This window comes from Meleagris gallopavo, chromosome 2 (genome assembly GCF_000146605.3).
Source record: "Meleagris gallopavo isolate NT-WF06-2002-E0010 breed Aviagen turkey brand Nicholas breeding stock chromosome 2, Turkey_5.1, whole genome shotgun sequence".
In the NCBI taxonomy this organism is placed as follows: domain Eukaryota; kingdom Metazoa; phylum Chordata; class Aves; order Galliformes; family Phasianidae; genus Meleagris; species Meleagris gallopavo.
In genome coordinates, this window is record NC_015012.2 from 21087433 (window position 1) to 21103734 (window position 16302).

Below are 16302 nucleotides of genomic sequence, written 5' to 3' on the forward strand. Positions count from 1 at the left end.
CGGTCTCCCCGCCCTGCCCACAGCACCGCCCGTCTCTTCTCTCCCGCAGGACGGTCCCGCTGTGAAGAGGATGGCTGTGACCTTAGAGAAGGCCCAGCGGGTGGGCTACACCTTCCTGAAAGCACTCCTCAGGTTCGCTTTTATGGTCGCCAATAACCTGGTCGCTATTCCGTCCTACGTCCTGTATTTAATTGTCCTGCAGCCTCTGCGAGTGTTGGATAGCGAGAGCTTCTGGTACATCGAAGGAGTGTTGTTTAAATGGCTGTTAGCTATGGTGGCTTCCTGGGGCTGGTGGGCCGGCTACACAGGTAAGCACCTCCTGTTAATTACAGACATACAGTTGTAAAGCTGTAAATGGGCATTAAGAGACAGACATTTTAATAGGGGGATGTGTAGGGGAATATCTAAATGCAGTGGGTGTGAGGGTGTTTCTCTTCCAGGGGTCTCTCTGGGTTGAGATGCTGAGCATACTGAAACATTTTCTTAATCATCGGTACAGATTTATTGTGTGTTAAGCAATAGAGTTTCTCATTCAGTACTTTGTCTTGGTATGATCAGAAATACTGCTTTTTTTTTTTTGCATTGCGTGTCCTCATCGCTTTGGTGTAGTATTATATAAAAAAGATACACCTCTTTCAAAGAGTTTTGATTTGTCCTGTGCACATAGCTGACAGAGCCAAACTTCAAGTATGACCAAACCTTCCTTGTTAAGTGCATGCATCTCTAAATCATCTCCGCTTAAAACTGTCGGAAGACAAACTATGAAGTTTGGCACGGAGCTCACCTGCAAAGCGTAGGTCTTCTGGTCCTTCAACAGTAGCTGTCTTCTCTGCTGTGTGAGAATGGAGGGAAATAGGGAGCCTTTTGCACAGAGCTAGTGATGGTGGTGCTTCTTGTCTGTGTGGCTCTTCATTTACTGTTAGCAAAGCTAATTACAGAACCTGTAGGGATTTTTTTCCCCTTTGCATGCTTGCTTTATGATGATGATCAAACTTATTTTCACTTGCTAGTATTCATAGCTCCTCAAGGTGAAGGACTGAACTGAAATACTAAAGAAGACTCTAGTCTTGTCTTGAGTGCACTGATTTTCATCCTGGCTACTGCACTTCCTGCAAGAAAACAGCCGTCAAATCTGTGTGTACTGAGACCTTGGAAGGGACTGAATCTATTGAGTGCAAGACATGAACAGCCCTCCTAAAATTCTTTCCCTCTCTTCTGCCCAGGCTACACCTGCAGGTCTTGTCCAAGTAAACATGGAAAAAAAGGAATGGCAACACACAGCTCTGGAGTCTGGTCAGACTCCCAGTTAGTCAGAATATCAGTGTTGTCCCAGACGGAGCCCTTTTTGTTAGACTACAAGAGCTGAAGCTTCTGTGACACTGTGCCTTTTGGTACCCTGTCACGAGCCCTTCTGAGATGCGCAAGGTTTCTGTGGATTCTCTAGGTGAGCTTCCAGTTCTTCTTAAGGAGATGGTGGCAGCAGCAAGCTAGGCTCTGGTCTGCTGGGCTAGAACTGTCGCAACATTGCACTGCTTCAAAACTGCCTTGCCTCGTACAACTCAAGCTTTTCCAGATGTGCTGTTTTGAAAATCTTTTTATATGTATATATTTGCTCATTAAAAGAAGTCCACATAGTATTTGCAGTGGCAGGTATGTTTTTAAAAGTCTGCTTATGCCTTTAAGCAAAAAGTCTTTCCGGAAGGACGGACTGACTTTCAAGGTGTTTGTGCATTATTAATTGGAAATGGGAAAGTTTATGGGCATAACGGTAATGTTAAAGTCATACAGCATACATCCTGGGGTACGCTGCATACGTTGAGTGTGCTAGTTAAAATTCAAGCCGTCATCCCATGGCGATGTGGTTGTCAGTCCTGAAGGCAGTTGCTTTGGGATAGCTCTACTGCTGACTGCAGAACTGTGTGGTTTCTTTTGCCTACTGCTTGGAAAGCGGTCTCAGCATGGTCTGCATATCCTCAAGTCCTCCTGAAGCAGCTGTTGAATGGTATTGCTGATGTAGCTTGACAATTTGCAAAAAATCCTTTGTTGTTTTACAGTCTTGAAATGTCTTAGTATGCTTGTGTGACGTGTCATTCAGCTACACAGAAGTTTTTCTGGGATGGTCTATGGGTAAGGTGGCTCTTCACTTTTCCCTATTAAGTACAACTTTCGATCTGGAGAGAATTTTAAGCAAACACTCTTTCAAAGTCTCAGTTTGAACATGTTTTCTTATTTGATATGAAGACATCAGCGTGGTTGCTTTATGTTTTTTTTTTTCTTCTTTTACTGAATGCTATGAAATAACAGGAATAGCTTGTTTCCTTATCCTTCCTTTCTTTACCCCTATCAGTGCTCAGCACCACGAGCAGAACAGACCTGGAAACGATCCCTTTTTTTGCCTCATTATAAGAAAAAGTAAATTTATGTGTCTGTTTCCTGACTGATGGATTTATAAAGGGCTATGGCTGTGGTGTTCTCTTCTTGTAGAGTGTGATATTTTTGTAGTTAATTTAGAACTACAACATTGCTTTATTAGAGCTGGTGTCTAAGCCTTACAGTGATAAATTTGAAAGAGACCCTGCTCCAGTTTTCTATTTTCAATTCCAAAGTTAAACTGAAGATAGGCTTCATTATATTCCATCTTTGTAAAAGTAAATATAGGATAGAAGATATACATGGAATAGTAAGAAGATGAAGGATTTTTCATTTTTTGGGGTAGCAGAGTGGTTAGTGACATGAATTATTATATTTCCTCTTGATTTGGGTTAGCCAGCTAAATAAGTTTGCCCATCTTTTACTTGATAGTAATGATCTGCTTCATTTGTTTTGAAGGTGTGTTTCTATTTTTATTTTCTGTTCATTTTTTCCACTTCCAGTCTTGGGTCATCTGTTGGGTAAGAAGTGACGTTATAACAAGGGACTTAAAGTCAGCCTGCAAACTAGATTTAGGACAGGTTGGTTTGCTTTTTTTTTTTTTTTTAATAGCCTCTGTAAGATTGTGTGTAATGTGTGGGAGAGGGCTCAACACCAAATGAAGACAATGTGGTGAGTGTTAGTTTTTTCCTTCTGGGCTTTGCTGTTGTTGCATAACTTGTTGGTATACTTTATTGAGTAAAGCTGGAACAGCTGAGGAAAGCTCATGATCTAGGTCTGTCCTCCCACCTCCGCATAACCCTGTGAGTTAGGATCCCAGAGGGTTTGTTATACAAATTGCGTGATCTGGGTCTTTATCAGCAGCTCTGACCTGTCCTTTTTGATTAATGTAGGTGTTCCTGCTTGCACGTGAACTTGATGTTATGTAAAGAGAGTCTGTAGAACCGGACAAGCAAAACAGAGAAAGGAATGGGAACAGAGGTTGTAAAGATCCCTCTCCTTTCCCTCGTCTTTTTATGTCGTATGTCTTCCAAAAAGAAAAATGAGTATCTGTCCACGAAGAATGTTCAGACATCTAGTGGTGTTATTTTATCAGTTTGCAGAAGGGTTTGCTACGGCTTTTTGTATAAATGTGCAATCCTTGTTGTAGGAGCTGTTCAGTTAGGACACTCAGAATCTGCGTCTTTGTGGTTTGAAAGGCACCTTTGAATAACGCTTCTCAATATTTTCCTGCATTTGTTGGAAGACACAGTCTAAAAAAAGCAAACTTGAGAGTGCTTGATCCTTTGTGGCAAGTACCTTTTTCTGTGCTATAATTTGTCATTTAGCATGCAAATAGAACAAAAGCTGCTAAATAGTGCCACGGATGAGATGGGAGGGAGATGGAGCGTATCTGTGGAGGTAAATTTCCAATGATTTCCTGCTCACCTACGAAACTACTTTTAAAGCAACTTATATTTTTGAACTTCTTCAGGTCAGTGACTATTACTGACTAAAGTTTAATAACCCTGCATCTCATCATATTTCTAAAAATAGTTAGGGCTGCTAGAAGAGAACCTGGCTTGGCTTAAAAATGCTTAGACACACTGTTTTGTTCTCTTTTCCTGCTGTCTAACTGCAGCAGCTACCATTAGCTTGAGATCCTGACATTTTAATATTGTAATTATAAGTCTCTACATAGTCATCAGTCCAGATAATTGGAATACTGATCTTGTGCTTTGCTCTAAGGTTGTAGGGACCTTAAAGACTTTCCAGTTCCAACCCCCATGCTGTGGACAGGGACACCTCCATTAGATCAGGTTGGCCCATCCAGTGTGACCTTGAACACCCCCTGGAGTTGGTGATGGTGAGTGTCCTCCAGATGCAGTTGCTGTCAGCTCTCCTCTGCCATTCAGGAGAAGCATCCCCTGCGGTCAGTGGGGTTGTGTGCATCTCAGGAGAGGAGGATTCTCTTGTGAGCTGTGGGAACTCAGTGCCACCTTCCGTATCAGCCTCTTGCCAGCTCATACAGTCTCTCAATCAAGTTGGGCAGGTTGGTGGCAGGAAGACTGGTATACCTCTGCTGCTGTGCTGAAAGCATCCTAGTGGTCTGAGGGTGCTTGCTGGTATTGTGGGCAGAGATCTAAACTGATCAAATGGTAATGCCTGTACCGTTCTGTAGCAGTCAGTAGGGACGTTTAAGTAGTCTCTGTGACAATATTTCAGTTTTGTCAAGGGAGGAGAGTTTTTGTTTCCTCATTTCTTGATGGTCTGACAGGAAGAGTAAAATTGTGATTTGGGTTTCTAGTTGTCTTTCCTCTTTTCCACTCAAATGATTTAAAATTTATTGGCTGACATTTATGTAAGATTAAGTGGTGACCAGTATATCATTTTTTTTCAGCAGTCATCCATTTTTTTCTCTGATTCATAAGGTTCTTAGTTTCTTTCATCAGTCACCAGACTCAACTCCTTTAATCTTTAAAGAATGAGAATATTTTGGTCTTCTAGAATAGTGATGGGCGCAGATGGAGTTGTGATCACACCTCCCTGGCAGAGCTGACGTGTGCTGTCCGCACTGCCTGTCATGGCCGGCCAGCCCCCCTCCAACGGGAAGTGCAACACGAGTTGGGAAACAGCAGATGAGATAAAGTACATTTTTTGCACCAAATAAGGCGTGGGGTGTTATTTCAGGAGATATAGCTGCATGCTTTTCCCTGCCATTGTTTCCTACCCTGCTTTGTTGCTGCAGTATGATTTTTAATTGACAGTATTTGGGGTTTGGGAACGGTCACTGCTGTGAGGACTAGGAAAGCAAATGGGAGAAGCACACGTATTTCTGAGGATAAGCAGTGTGTAAAATGAAGAAAGAAGATTGTTGTTTGAATGTGCAAACGTACCTGATGTGACTTTCAGGTTTGGATAGTGACATACCAGGAGGAGGCTGTATTCCTCTGTATTGAGTTTCTTGGTGATTCCTGTCTTGAGTGCAGCTCTCTCTGATAGAGATGTATGTAACTTTTGCGTAGGTTAGGCTGAGATCGAGCTGAGATCTTTGCATTTATTTTGTAAGATGAAGTTTGTATGCAGCTTGTGAGCTGCCTTGATAAGAAGAGGTCAGAGTTGAACGAGTTAGGGACATTGGAACTGCTTCTGCCACAGCCTCAGAGCAAAGGCTTATTGTGTCATTGCGTAAGATGCACTGGGGAGTACAGTGAACTCACTGTCCGCTTTGTGCCAGTGAGGTCTGTGTTTGTAAAGGCTTCTTGCAGTGACCCTGGACCTATTTTAATCATACGCAAAATCACCAGGAAATTCCCCTCTCTCATTTTTGGTACAGGCTTCACCGTAGTTCTTTCTTTCATGTAGTGTCAGCAATGTGTCAAAAGCAGCAAAGCTTATCTCTCTTTTTCCTGTTGTATCACTTAGCTATAAAGGGTCATTCCAAAAGATTAGCTATAGAAATGCTAAGTTTTATTTTTAGAGAGCTCCTGCCTTCTGGCGCAGCACTTAGAGTAAAAGCACACGCTATTATTTTTTTTTTTGCCTGTGATATTTCTGTTGTTTGTTGCCATTTGCTTCTTTTTCAGCGTGGGTTAGTGTCTGCTCCTGTGTTTCACCTGATCTGGATAAAACAAGATGTTGCAAGCGTAACAAGTCTGTTATGTTATGTCTGCCTAAGGTTAGTAAGCATGACATTACTGAGGAGTACTTTTACAGAAAGGTGTGAAGGGAAAGCTGTTTACTCTTAGCTCCAGGAATGCCTGTGGAATGCTTCTCAACCTGCATTGTATTCCTGCTTATGGCCAGGTTTTCTATTTTTAGGATATGTCTTCATCCCTTCTGCTTCTTCTAGGCATGACATTGTTTTTAATGTATCTATGCATGCTAGTCATCTTACTCCCCCTAGCATTGCTGGTTAAGTGCCTGGAAGGGTATGACTAAATACCTGAGAGATGTCTCTGTGTCTTTTCTTGTTCTTTTTCTTATGGTGGGTAGGCTGTTAGGAACCACGTGAAGTAACTGTGGGAACAGTTGTTCCAGCTCCGATCTGGAGGTAGAATAGAATCTTTGGAGTTAAACCCTTTATGCATCAATTCTTTGCATTTGAAGGAGGAAATTTTTTTCCCACTTCAACGGTGTGATTGAGTCCATACTAGAACATATCATAAATGACACCTTGACATCAGAGATGCAATTGCATATTCTCATATATATTTAATTTGACTGTTTTAAAGCACAAGAATCTCAGAACTTTTCAAGAAAACTAGAGACAACACTGAATGTTTAATGTGAATAAAGGATACTTTTCTCTGACAACTTGTTCTGATAAATTACTTTTTTTGAATTCCACTCAAACAGATGAAATCTATCACTTTCCCTTTCTCTGTTGGGTGTGTGCGAGGGGCAGGGAAGTCTTGACACGGGTTAGTTTGGCAAGGTCTTAAGCAGCTGAAAACAGAACCTCAAAAATGGAAGAGTTATACAATCTTAGTGAGTCTGGGCAGTTAGGAAAACCTTAATGGAGTATAAGTTTAGTGGTGTAACTTTCCAGCGTGAACTGAGCCAAAAAACAGCTCCATGATATGTAATCTGCTTGTGTTTATTACAGTGAATATAAACTAATGCTTAAGATGACACGTCAAACACAGGATTGCGTAGGCATGTAATTGCACTGCTGTTGCAGTTGCCACACTTGAGATAATAGTCCAGCCATTTGTGTATGCAATTACTGAAATAAGTAAGGCCAATATGTTTGCATTCCTAAAAGTGCTCTGTAGCACTGGTGAGGGATTTTGTGTACAGAGCTGTATTTTGATTCTTATCCCCTTACAAGCTTTTCAAGCAGGGAGTGCCCCAGCAAAACCTGGTCCCAGCTTTCAGTTTCACGCTCGCACCACCACTTCAGTGTTATTGCCAAATATTTCAAGCATTGTGTGATCTTTATCACGGCCATGATCCACGCTAAAAACTACCTGCTGCCTTTTTTGCTGTAGTATTTGGACACACTGGGCTGCAATATGTGATTAAAATGGCGTTGAAGTAGACTTCTTCACTTTCTTCTTCTGTCCTGTTAAGTGGTTATCGTTATTTAGACTGTCCAAGTGCCTTCTGCAGAGTTTCTTTAGAGACGAAAATGAAGCATAGAGTGAGAGTGAGGAGCTATCATGAACTGAAGACTGCTTGGTTAGGGAATAAAAAGGCCAGTGTTCATTTTAATGAAAGGTTAGCAGTGGGGTTCCTCGCGAGTTTTGTATACTTGGCTGTTTGAGTTTGTGAGCTGCAGAAAAGATTGTAAAGAACTTTGGATGTAGTTAAGCTATGTGAATGGCCAACAAATTGTGGAAGTTGTTTGGTGTTGAACAGTCCAAAGTAATGAACATTTCAGGAAAGTAGCAGCATAAGGAAGAGATCAGTATAAGGATGGAGAGCTTAGAGAAACTTTTGGCTCAGTGCGTACTGTGTAATTAAAGTATGTGGGGAGCAAGGAGGGTAATGAAAATATCAGCTTCACTCTTTGCTGTTCTTGTCTCGGATATTTTAAAGCTATGTGAGAATTAAGAAGGGGGCTCCAAGAGGGTCAAGCATTTCATTAATGGAAGCTGAAATCAAATCAGAGCAATTCCGTTCACCACTAAACTTGAATTGAATTGAACAACTTAATGATTCTGTTTCCTGGGCAGGGCAGAGCAGAGCAGAAGTGCAATCTCTTGAACCTCTATGTAAAGAAGAAGGGGAATTTTTGATATCATTAGAAAGTAACAAATTTAAATCTTTTAAGATTTAGTAAGGCAGCAGTGCCTGATTTATTTTTAAAGTTTTTTCCTTAAATATTTTCATTATGTTTTTTTCACTAATACTTTACTGTGCAGATTAAGTAGTGTCAGTGGTATCAGTTCTCAAGTCATGCAGCATAATCTCAAAACCTTTTGTTTAAAAGTTATAGTTTTAAAGGGTAAAGTGTTGCCCCTGTTTTATGAGTCTTAACTGTTTAAGCTAGTGTAGAGTGGCTCTTCAATACTGTAATTTAAAGAAGGGGCAGGGGAAAGATTAGTGGCTTTATTATTGCTTCTCACTTAGGTAGAACTAAAACCAGGGTTTTCTGCGAGCAAGGGACAGTGCTGCTGCTGTTTGAGAGGTTGTGGGCACTAGAAAGTTGAATCAGTAGGAGGACAGTGATATGAGTGTTTATGGATGTGGGTTTTTGGTGGTGAAAGGGAGGATCTTGTCTTGGTGTGGGTTTTTGTTTTGTTTTTCTTTTTTTTAATTTAGTTTCATTTGTTTTCTAGCAGCCCAAGATCCCAAGGGTGCACACTGAAAGTCTGTAGTGTCTGTGCTTGCTTACCAGATTGAGGGGAAAAATAACAACTCTGAGAAATGTACTTTTGGTTAATTTAAACATGGATTGTGTTTGTGTGGTGTTTGGAGTAGGCCACTGAACACCTTTTTAAAGTGATCTGGATACCTGTATAATTTACCATACATGTAGATAAGCAGGACGGTGTTTTTAGTATAGCTGCCTTGTGGGATGGATGAGGCTCCTTGTTTAACAGTTCTTCTTTCTGTCAGCCGTCCCACGCTTCTGATTTGCCTACTCACAAATTTGTCTACAGCTGACCAGATGGCTGAGCTTTCAGAGAGAAGGATGTCCTGGGAGTTTGGGGGAAACTCGCAGCTGAGCTGAGAAGAGAGGCCTGAGTTAGTGCCTCAGCTGGAGACAGAGTAGGCAGAATTTGGCCATCGTATGTCTCTTTGGACATCTGCTGCACCACCAACCAGCACAATGGAGGGAAGTTCTGCATTTGTTGCACTGCTGGCACTATCTTGTCCAGCATGTTGAAGAGAAGGTCAGACAGCAAATGTTTGGGAAACCTGGCTTTGTTACTTTTGCAGCTTCCAGACTAATTGGTTAGTCTGGCAGTGGCAGACAGAAAGCAGTGTCCTTTCCTTTGGGAGGTGTTTAGTTCACCTTGGTTATCATAGCCTTTTAAATCTGAAAGGTGTACAGAGACAACTGCCCAGTCTTAACATCAGGAAAAAGAATGTGGTAGAAAAAAGAACTTAAAGTATTGGGATTTAAGACTCTCCACTCATCTTTCCTCAATAAAAAATGGAGTTGACATTATACCCTGAAAAGAGAACCTGAAGGACAGTGACATAACTACAACTCTAGGGACAGAGCAGTGGTGCTCAGGTGGCTGCGGGCAGGGCAGAACCAAAGAGAAGTCAGTGACGAATCTGACCCAGAGATACTTGGAAACGTGAGGCTTGAGGTGTATTTGCAGAGACCTGGAAGATTGCAGCGATGCAGGCGGAAAGCAGCGTGGTGATCTGTCCAGCAGGGTTCTGTGCCATTGAGCAGCTGCGTGTAAGCATTGCATTACTGAGGCGGCCTCTTGAAACGTGTACCTGTCTGGACTATTTTGAATGCTTAAATTATATATATAGATAGCCTGGCGATATTCCAGCTCTGATGGCTGCCAGTTTCCTTTTCAAATGCATTCTTTTCATTTGGATAATGTACCCATTTTTATTTCTTGCGCTCGCCTCTGGCATAAAATTCAGTTTTTGTTCCTCCTAGCAACAGCTTTACTTGGAAACAAACATAACCATAGACTGTGTATCTGCTGATACTCCATGAAAGAACTTGTGAAGTTTAGTTTATGTTTGTTAAAATGTTTTCAGATGGAAGGTATGGCTAATATTAATGTCTATTAAGCCTCTTCCGCACATTACATGAAAACTAATGGAGGAGTATTTTTGGTATTTGAGACTCTTCTATTTATATCATCAAACCTAATACTGCAATCTTCTAACCTAATAATCTACAGATGGAATGTTACATCAGCAAAGTATTTATCCAGATAGTTCTGTTCTCTTTGGTATATTTAGATGATCAGCTGATGTCCACTTTGTGCTTCTGAAGTTTAACAAGATTTTTATAGATTAAAGAAATGCTTTTGTGAGAGAAAATATTGAAATACTTTTTGTTGTTCTTCTTCTTTCCCCTTTACTGCAAATATTACAAATATTTAAACAGCCTTCTGAAACTTAAAAGCTAAATTGCAGTGCTGAGTTCATTTAACCACGGGTGGTGTCACAGTGCGTCACCATAGGAAGGCTAATTTGGGTGGCTGCTGTGGCAAAGAACAAACTACTACAGGTAGTATGCTCCTTCCTTTTTCTGCCCCATTGCTTCCCCTATGATGCCTTGCCAAAACAATGTCTGATTGCTTGCTAGTTTTGTTTTGAGGCGGGGTTTCTTTGACCAGATGTCAGACGATTCAGATAAGTAGATAAGTGGATAAGTGGAATGTGATGTTTGAATGTATTAACCAATGTTGCTCTGTGCTTGTGTTAGATTTTTATGGTCTAAACACTTATTTTTGCCCACTTCTCTTTTTGTGTGGGGAAGGAATGATTCATAAGAATTCCTACAAATGTTTCCTGAGTAAGCAGAGATGCTTGTAGCTTTCAGCACGTTGCATATAATGTACTTACAGTGCTTGTTGATATCAACAGCCTTAGGAATATTAACATTAATCATTTAATTGTAAAATAGAATTTTGACATGTTTATTTGCATTTATAGCTCATTTTCTGTATTTGAAATAGAGATGTGTGTTTCCACATCTCTTTCACAGTCCTGTTGTTCAGTCTCTTTACTGGTGCCCCCTGGAGAAACCACTCTCCAGCAAAACCCTATTTTTAATTGATGTATATGGTAGTCCATTCTCCTTTCTCTTTTTCTGCCCCCAGCATTTTTCTCTGGCCATTTTTTAGCTCTTAGGAAAATTTGTTGATCTGAGAGATGTGGGCTTGTTATTTCTTTACCTGGGGAAGAGAGGAAGAGAAGTCTCGATGACCACTGCACTGCAGCAGCTTCACAGCTGGGACCTGGGTATTGCACAGAGAGGCATACTGAGTGCTGTGCTGACAGGACTGTGTGCTGAGTGTGGGGGGTAGGTCCTAGAGCCAGCCAGTCAGAGTGTTTGAATGAATTGGAGTCCATTAAAAGTACTGCAGAAACTCTTGGTAGAATTCATCTGCAAATCCAAGACGTTTTTTGCAGTAGTGAGCAGGTGTAAGAGGATTATTTGTTTTGTAATAGTAGCACATGCCAGACAACTAACTATTTTTTCAAATTAGGAACAGTAAACTTTCTTTTGCTGCTTCAAGGTGCATCAGCTAGAGTAATGTGAGAATGCTTTTCCTCCTAATCACGTCTTTTGGGACAGCCTGTGTGTGCCCTGAAAGCTGTCACCTCTGATTTTCTGATAGTAAACAGACTTCTGTTTACCTTGTATGTGGTTACACACTTTCTTTTCAAGTGTCCCTGAGCTGCCACAGGATAATCTGGGGTATATTTAAATAAATTAAGATACTTAGATTGGATTGTTTGCTGTGTCATGCCAGCAGAAATACTAGATGCATTTCCCAACTCCAGTAGTTGTCACACACTTTTCAGCAGGCTTTTCAAAGTTAATGTGGTCTTGTGTTTTAATAGCAGGACTTCCATAGACATAAAACTGAATATAGGAATATGCCATTGTGTTAATCTGCATCTTTAACTTCTTATTGTTTTATGATTAATTTACTTGGATTACATTTGTGCTAACAAAACATCATTTTTCCTCCAGCCTTTGTAAGCTCCTTTTATTTGAGGAAAAAAAAAAGTGAAGATAATGTTTTAGAAGCCCAAGGGGAAATGTTTGTAGTTCTTGTTCATGTTCCGACTTTGTTGTTTTTAAGGCTGTTGTGGCATGTGTGAAAAGCTGAATAAGCCTGTGGAAGCCCAATAATGAAAGCAATTAAGGTTTCCCTTAGAAGGTTTGTGCTTGTGCTTCCTTCCATCTGTAACCACTTATTTCTTGGTTCTTTGCATGCCTTTCATTGTTAAGTTTGGCCCACCATGCTGCAACTTGAAAACGTCCAATGACTTGGTTCTGCTTTGTAGCATGGTGAGCTTAGCCCATTTTAACAACTGGGGGTTGGCACAAAGGTATATGGAGAACAAGAGGGTAATGCTGCAGCTGCTTGATTTTGTACCCAGCTTTATGTTTTGTGGATATTGCGTTTTTGATTATGCTACTTCTGCAATCTCAAAATACATTGTGTGAATGTATATATCTGTTCCCATGATCGTTCAGGCACTCAGTAGCTGTTCTTTTTCTGTCTGGAGTTGACTGAATTGAGAAGTTTTAAATGGTCAGCATCCTCCAAGTAGAGACAAGCTCCTCAGTTCTGAGGTCGCTGCAGGGAGACAGTAAATAAAAGCACAGAATGGCCTCTTGCCCCTCCCACATGGGCCATATAACAGAGATAATCTAAAAAGTAATGGTTTTTCTGAGTGCATTTGGTGAGATTTTTTTATTCTGTATTGTAAGTTGTGCTGGAAAAGGTCAGTTGAATAACAGGACAGCATCGACAGCATTTTCTAATAATTTAAAATCACAGAATGGTTTGGGTTGGGAGGGACATCAAAACCCACACAGTCCCAACCCCAGCTGTGGTCAGGGCTGCCCCCCCAGCTCAGCTGCCCAGAACCCCATCCAACCTGGCCTTGAGCACCTGCAGGGATGGGGCACCACAGCTTTAATATAAGCACACTGGAATACTGTGCTTTATCGATTTCCTATGAGAAAGTGCTCTCCCTCCTTGTACAGTCCAGCACCAGTTTTCTACGTTCTGCATGCCTCTTACCTGAAAGAAGCTCTCACAGTGCTCTGAAAAATTGATGGTCCCAAAAATATCCAGTAATTTAGAACTTGCAGTTAAAAATGGAAATGTCTTCCACCTAATGTCTTCCCATTGCTGATTAGCATCTCCAGGACCATGAGAAACAAAGAACACTTGATTAAACCTGCTGGTGACATTCATCTTCTTACCTGTTTCTTGTTTATTTACAGCCACTGGGCTCTGCTACTGCTCTTTTTTAAGTCCTGAAACAGAATTGCATTTTTTCCCAGTTGCTTTTTTGAAGGCTGCTTCAGTCTTGTGGGCACCTTTTTTCTTCCAAAATGGAACCTTTGTCCGTTCTTCTGGACTGCATATTGCAGACTATTTCCGTGATACAGAGAAACATTTCTGATTCCTCATAGGTTGCAGCACACAGGTCTGTGGAAGCGATGGGAGTGCTGTGGTCCTGTAGGAGGGCATGTTGGTTGTTTGCTTCAGCCAGCTAGCACTAGACCAGCGAGTTTGCTTCTTGCATTTCTCCTGTTTTTCTTGATCAAGGTCCTCAAATTAACAGCTGAGGCTGCAAAGCAGGTTTCAGCCGCTCCCCCTGCTTTGAAAGGGGCATTTTCCTCTCTGGAGGAAACAGGAGTGATATTTCACAAGTCATTTGTTTTGCATAGACCATTGCCCTAAAGGCATTTTTCACACCGTTGATTTGGGTCTACTGATGCTTGGTGTTGGTTACACAATCTGAGAAGTATCCTCCAAGGGCTGTGAACCTTGGTGTGTTCTCTGGTCATTGTCTGCCATGAAATCCAACTACGGAGGCATGCTCTAGTCCTTTATGGATTAGCTTTTCTGGGGTGTGTTGTTCACTAGCTGTACTTTTTGAGCGTCCTTACCAGTTGATGGAAATGAATTGACTTAGGAATGACTTTCTTCTGGCCTCACAGGGAATTTCACATCTGGAAGACAAGCAGCAGCATCACATTAGTAATGCATACCGTTGCCAGTGACTCAAAAGGAAACTGTAGTAATAGTATTGTAGTTTGTGATAATGCCCCCGGGTGGATTCTGCCATGTGGGCAGATGACTCTGCTGAGAGACAGCTCAAGTTATTGTTAGATGCGGCAGCTGAGTTGTGTCTGAGTTGTGCTTTCAAAGAGCTCTCTTAGAAAATATATTCCTTATTTTCTAAACGTTTGTTTTCCCCAAATAAATTCAAAACCCTCTAGCAAATCAAACAGCTGTCACCCCATCCCTGCCCAAGCAGTGGTTCTGCAGAGTGGGAAGCTGCATGTTTTTGGCACGTTCTGAAGCACTAAAGTACAGGACACCATGCTTGCTGTGGTCTAAAGACCACAACATTTCTAACAAGGGTTTTTTTTTTTTACTTTGTTTTAAAGCAACTCATCCATTTAGAAGGCAACTTAGGTGGCTCGTCCAGGTTATGCTCTGTGTTTTGGGCTGAAGGAACTTGCCTGGCAGCTCTTCTAGCCTAGCAGACCACAGATCCATGAGGGTTGGTTTGGGTCCAGCTGTTGTTGCTTCTCCTGATATCTCTGATTGAGCTGTCCTGCCTTCTCTGCTTACATTTTTTTTAATGAACCAGCACGGATAGTTATATGATCTTGTGGTGGCTTTGTTTTGCTTCTCAAATATTAGAGCAACTTACTAGTAGGGAAAATAGCAAATCTTGGAAAAAGAGGGCATAGAAAATAATTGAGGCCCTCCCATTTCACAGGGCAGAAGGAAGCGTGCATGCCTTCTTGTTTACTTGTTACTACTCCAGTCTTTAAGTTTTGCATTTAAGTAGGTGGCCGACTGCTGAATGTTAAGTAGTAATTTGAATGTTTTGGTGTTGGAGTAACCAAAAGTTGCTTAAATTGGATGTAACTGCCTTCACGCTTGGTATTTGATGTCAGACAAAACAGTCTCAATAGAGTAGCTTGCTTTGCTGTATTTGCTATTATAGATAAAGATACAGGTGAAGATCTCAAGTTCTCTATATCTTTGGCTAAATATCTCAAGACTTTGTAACAGTGGATACAATGGCTGGACCCACATTTTTTGCCTGGCTCTTACGATCCCAGGTTAATCATATTCTGCATCTTACATAATTAAGGACTGAATTATTCTCCACACATGTTTACATCTTTGCTGCAGTTCTGCAGCAGTAAGACAGGAAAACCCTGCCCACTTTTATTTAAACATGCCTTGTACTGTGAAGGCTATTCCTTTTCCTGCCATGGGGTAAAGTGGTAAGTTCAGTAGTAGCTGTTGGTAACTGATATGAAAGAATTCTGTTAATTGTTTGGGTTTTTTTCCCTCCTGATATGAGACTATAGCTCACAGAGTTGTTTAGGTTGGAATGGCTTCTGAGGATTTTGTAACCAAACCCCCTGCTTAAAGCGTGGCGAGCGAGAGCAGGTTGCCAGCTCCATGTCCACTCAGATTTTGAACAGCTTCAAAGATGGAGATTTCACAACCTGACTGGGCAAACTATGTCAGTGTTTGACCATCCTCACAGTGAAAAAGTTGTTCTTCTTGTGTTGAAGTGGGATTTCCTGTATCCTGGTTTGTGCCTGTTGCCTCTCAGCTGGATACCACAGGAAGGAGGCTGGCTAAGTCTTCATTACTCTGCTTCCTGCACCCCCATCAGGTTTTTATATATGGATAAGACAACACTCCTTGAGCCTTCTCCCCTCCAGGCTGAACAGTGCCAGTTCCTTTATCTGCTTCTTAGAAAGATGCTCCAGTCCTTCAGCAACCTCAGTGGCCCCTTGCTGGACTCTCTCCTTACCCAGGGCTCCAGGAGCAGCCTCCCTAGTGCTGAGTGGAGGGGAAGGATGCTGCTTCATCCACCTGCTGGCAGTGCTCTTCTGAATGCTGTCCAGGACCCCAGGGCTTTTTCTGCAAATCTGTTCCCCAGGTACAGGACTTGCCTCTTCCCCTCACTGACCTTGGTGAGTTTCCTGTTAGTTCACTTCTTCAGCCTGCTCAGATCCCTGTGAGCAGCAGCATGGCCATTTGCCATGCCAGTACCTCTGACCAGCTCTGTGATGTCTGCAAATGTGTAGCAGTTGTGCAGGGAGTGCACTCTGTCCCATCATTCAGGTTGCATGTGAAGATGTGAAGCTTTGGGCTGGTGAAGAGGATGATCTTGTCTCCAACAACTTTCCATCTTAAAACTCAAGTGTCAGCATACTGACTTTCAGACTGTCATATCCCCTTTTTGTGTTGTAAATGAAACTTTCCCTTTCCTCTTTTTTTTTTT

The 16302-nt window shown here is 41.7% G+C and overlaps 1 protein-coding gene across 2 annotated transcripts in view; it reads left to right on the forward strand.

The window, feature by feature from the left end:
• Nucleotides 1–49: 49 nt before the first annotated feature.
• Nucleotides 50–16302, forward strand: part of LPGAT1 (lysophosphatidylglycerol acyltransferase 1) — a 57991-nt gene continuing 41738 nt past the window's right edge. Inside the window, exon 1 of one of the 2 annotated variants that reach the window (XM_003203864.4) lies at nt 50–308. In XM_003203864.4, coding sequence (XP_003203912.1) covers nt 71–308 — 238 coding nt within the window. In that variant the 5' untranslated portion in view covers nt 50–70. Of the gene's footprint in view, nt 309–1242; nt 1445–16302 lie in introns of those variants that run through there. The other variant, XM_031552363.1, reaches the window with a different exon arrangement.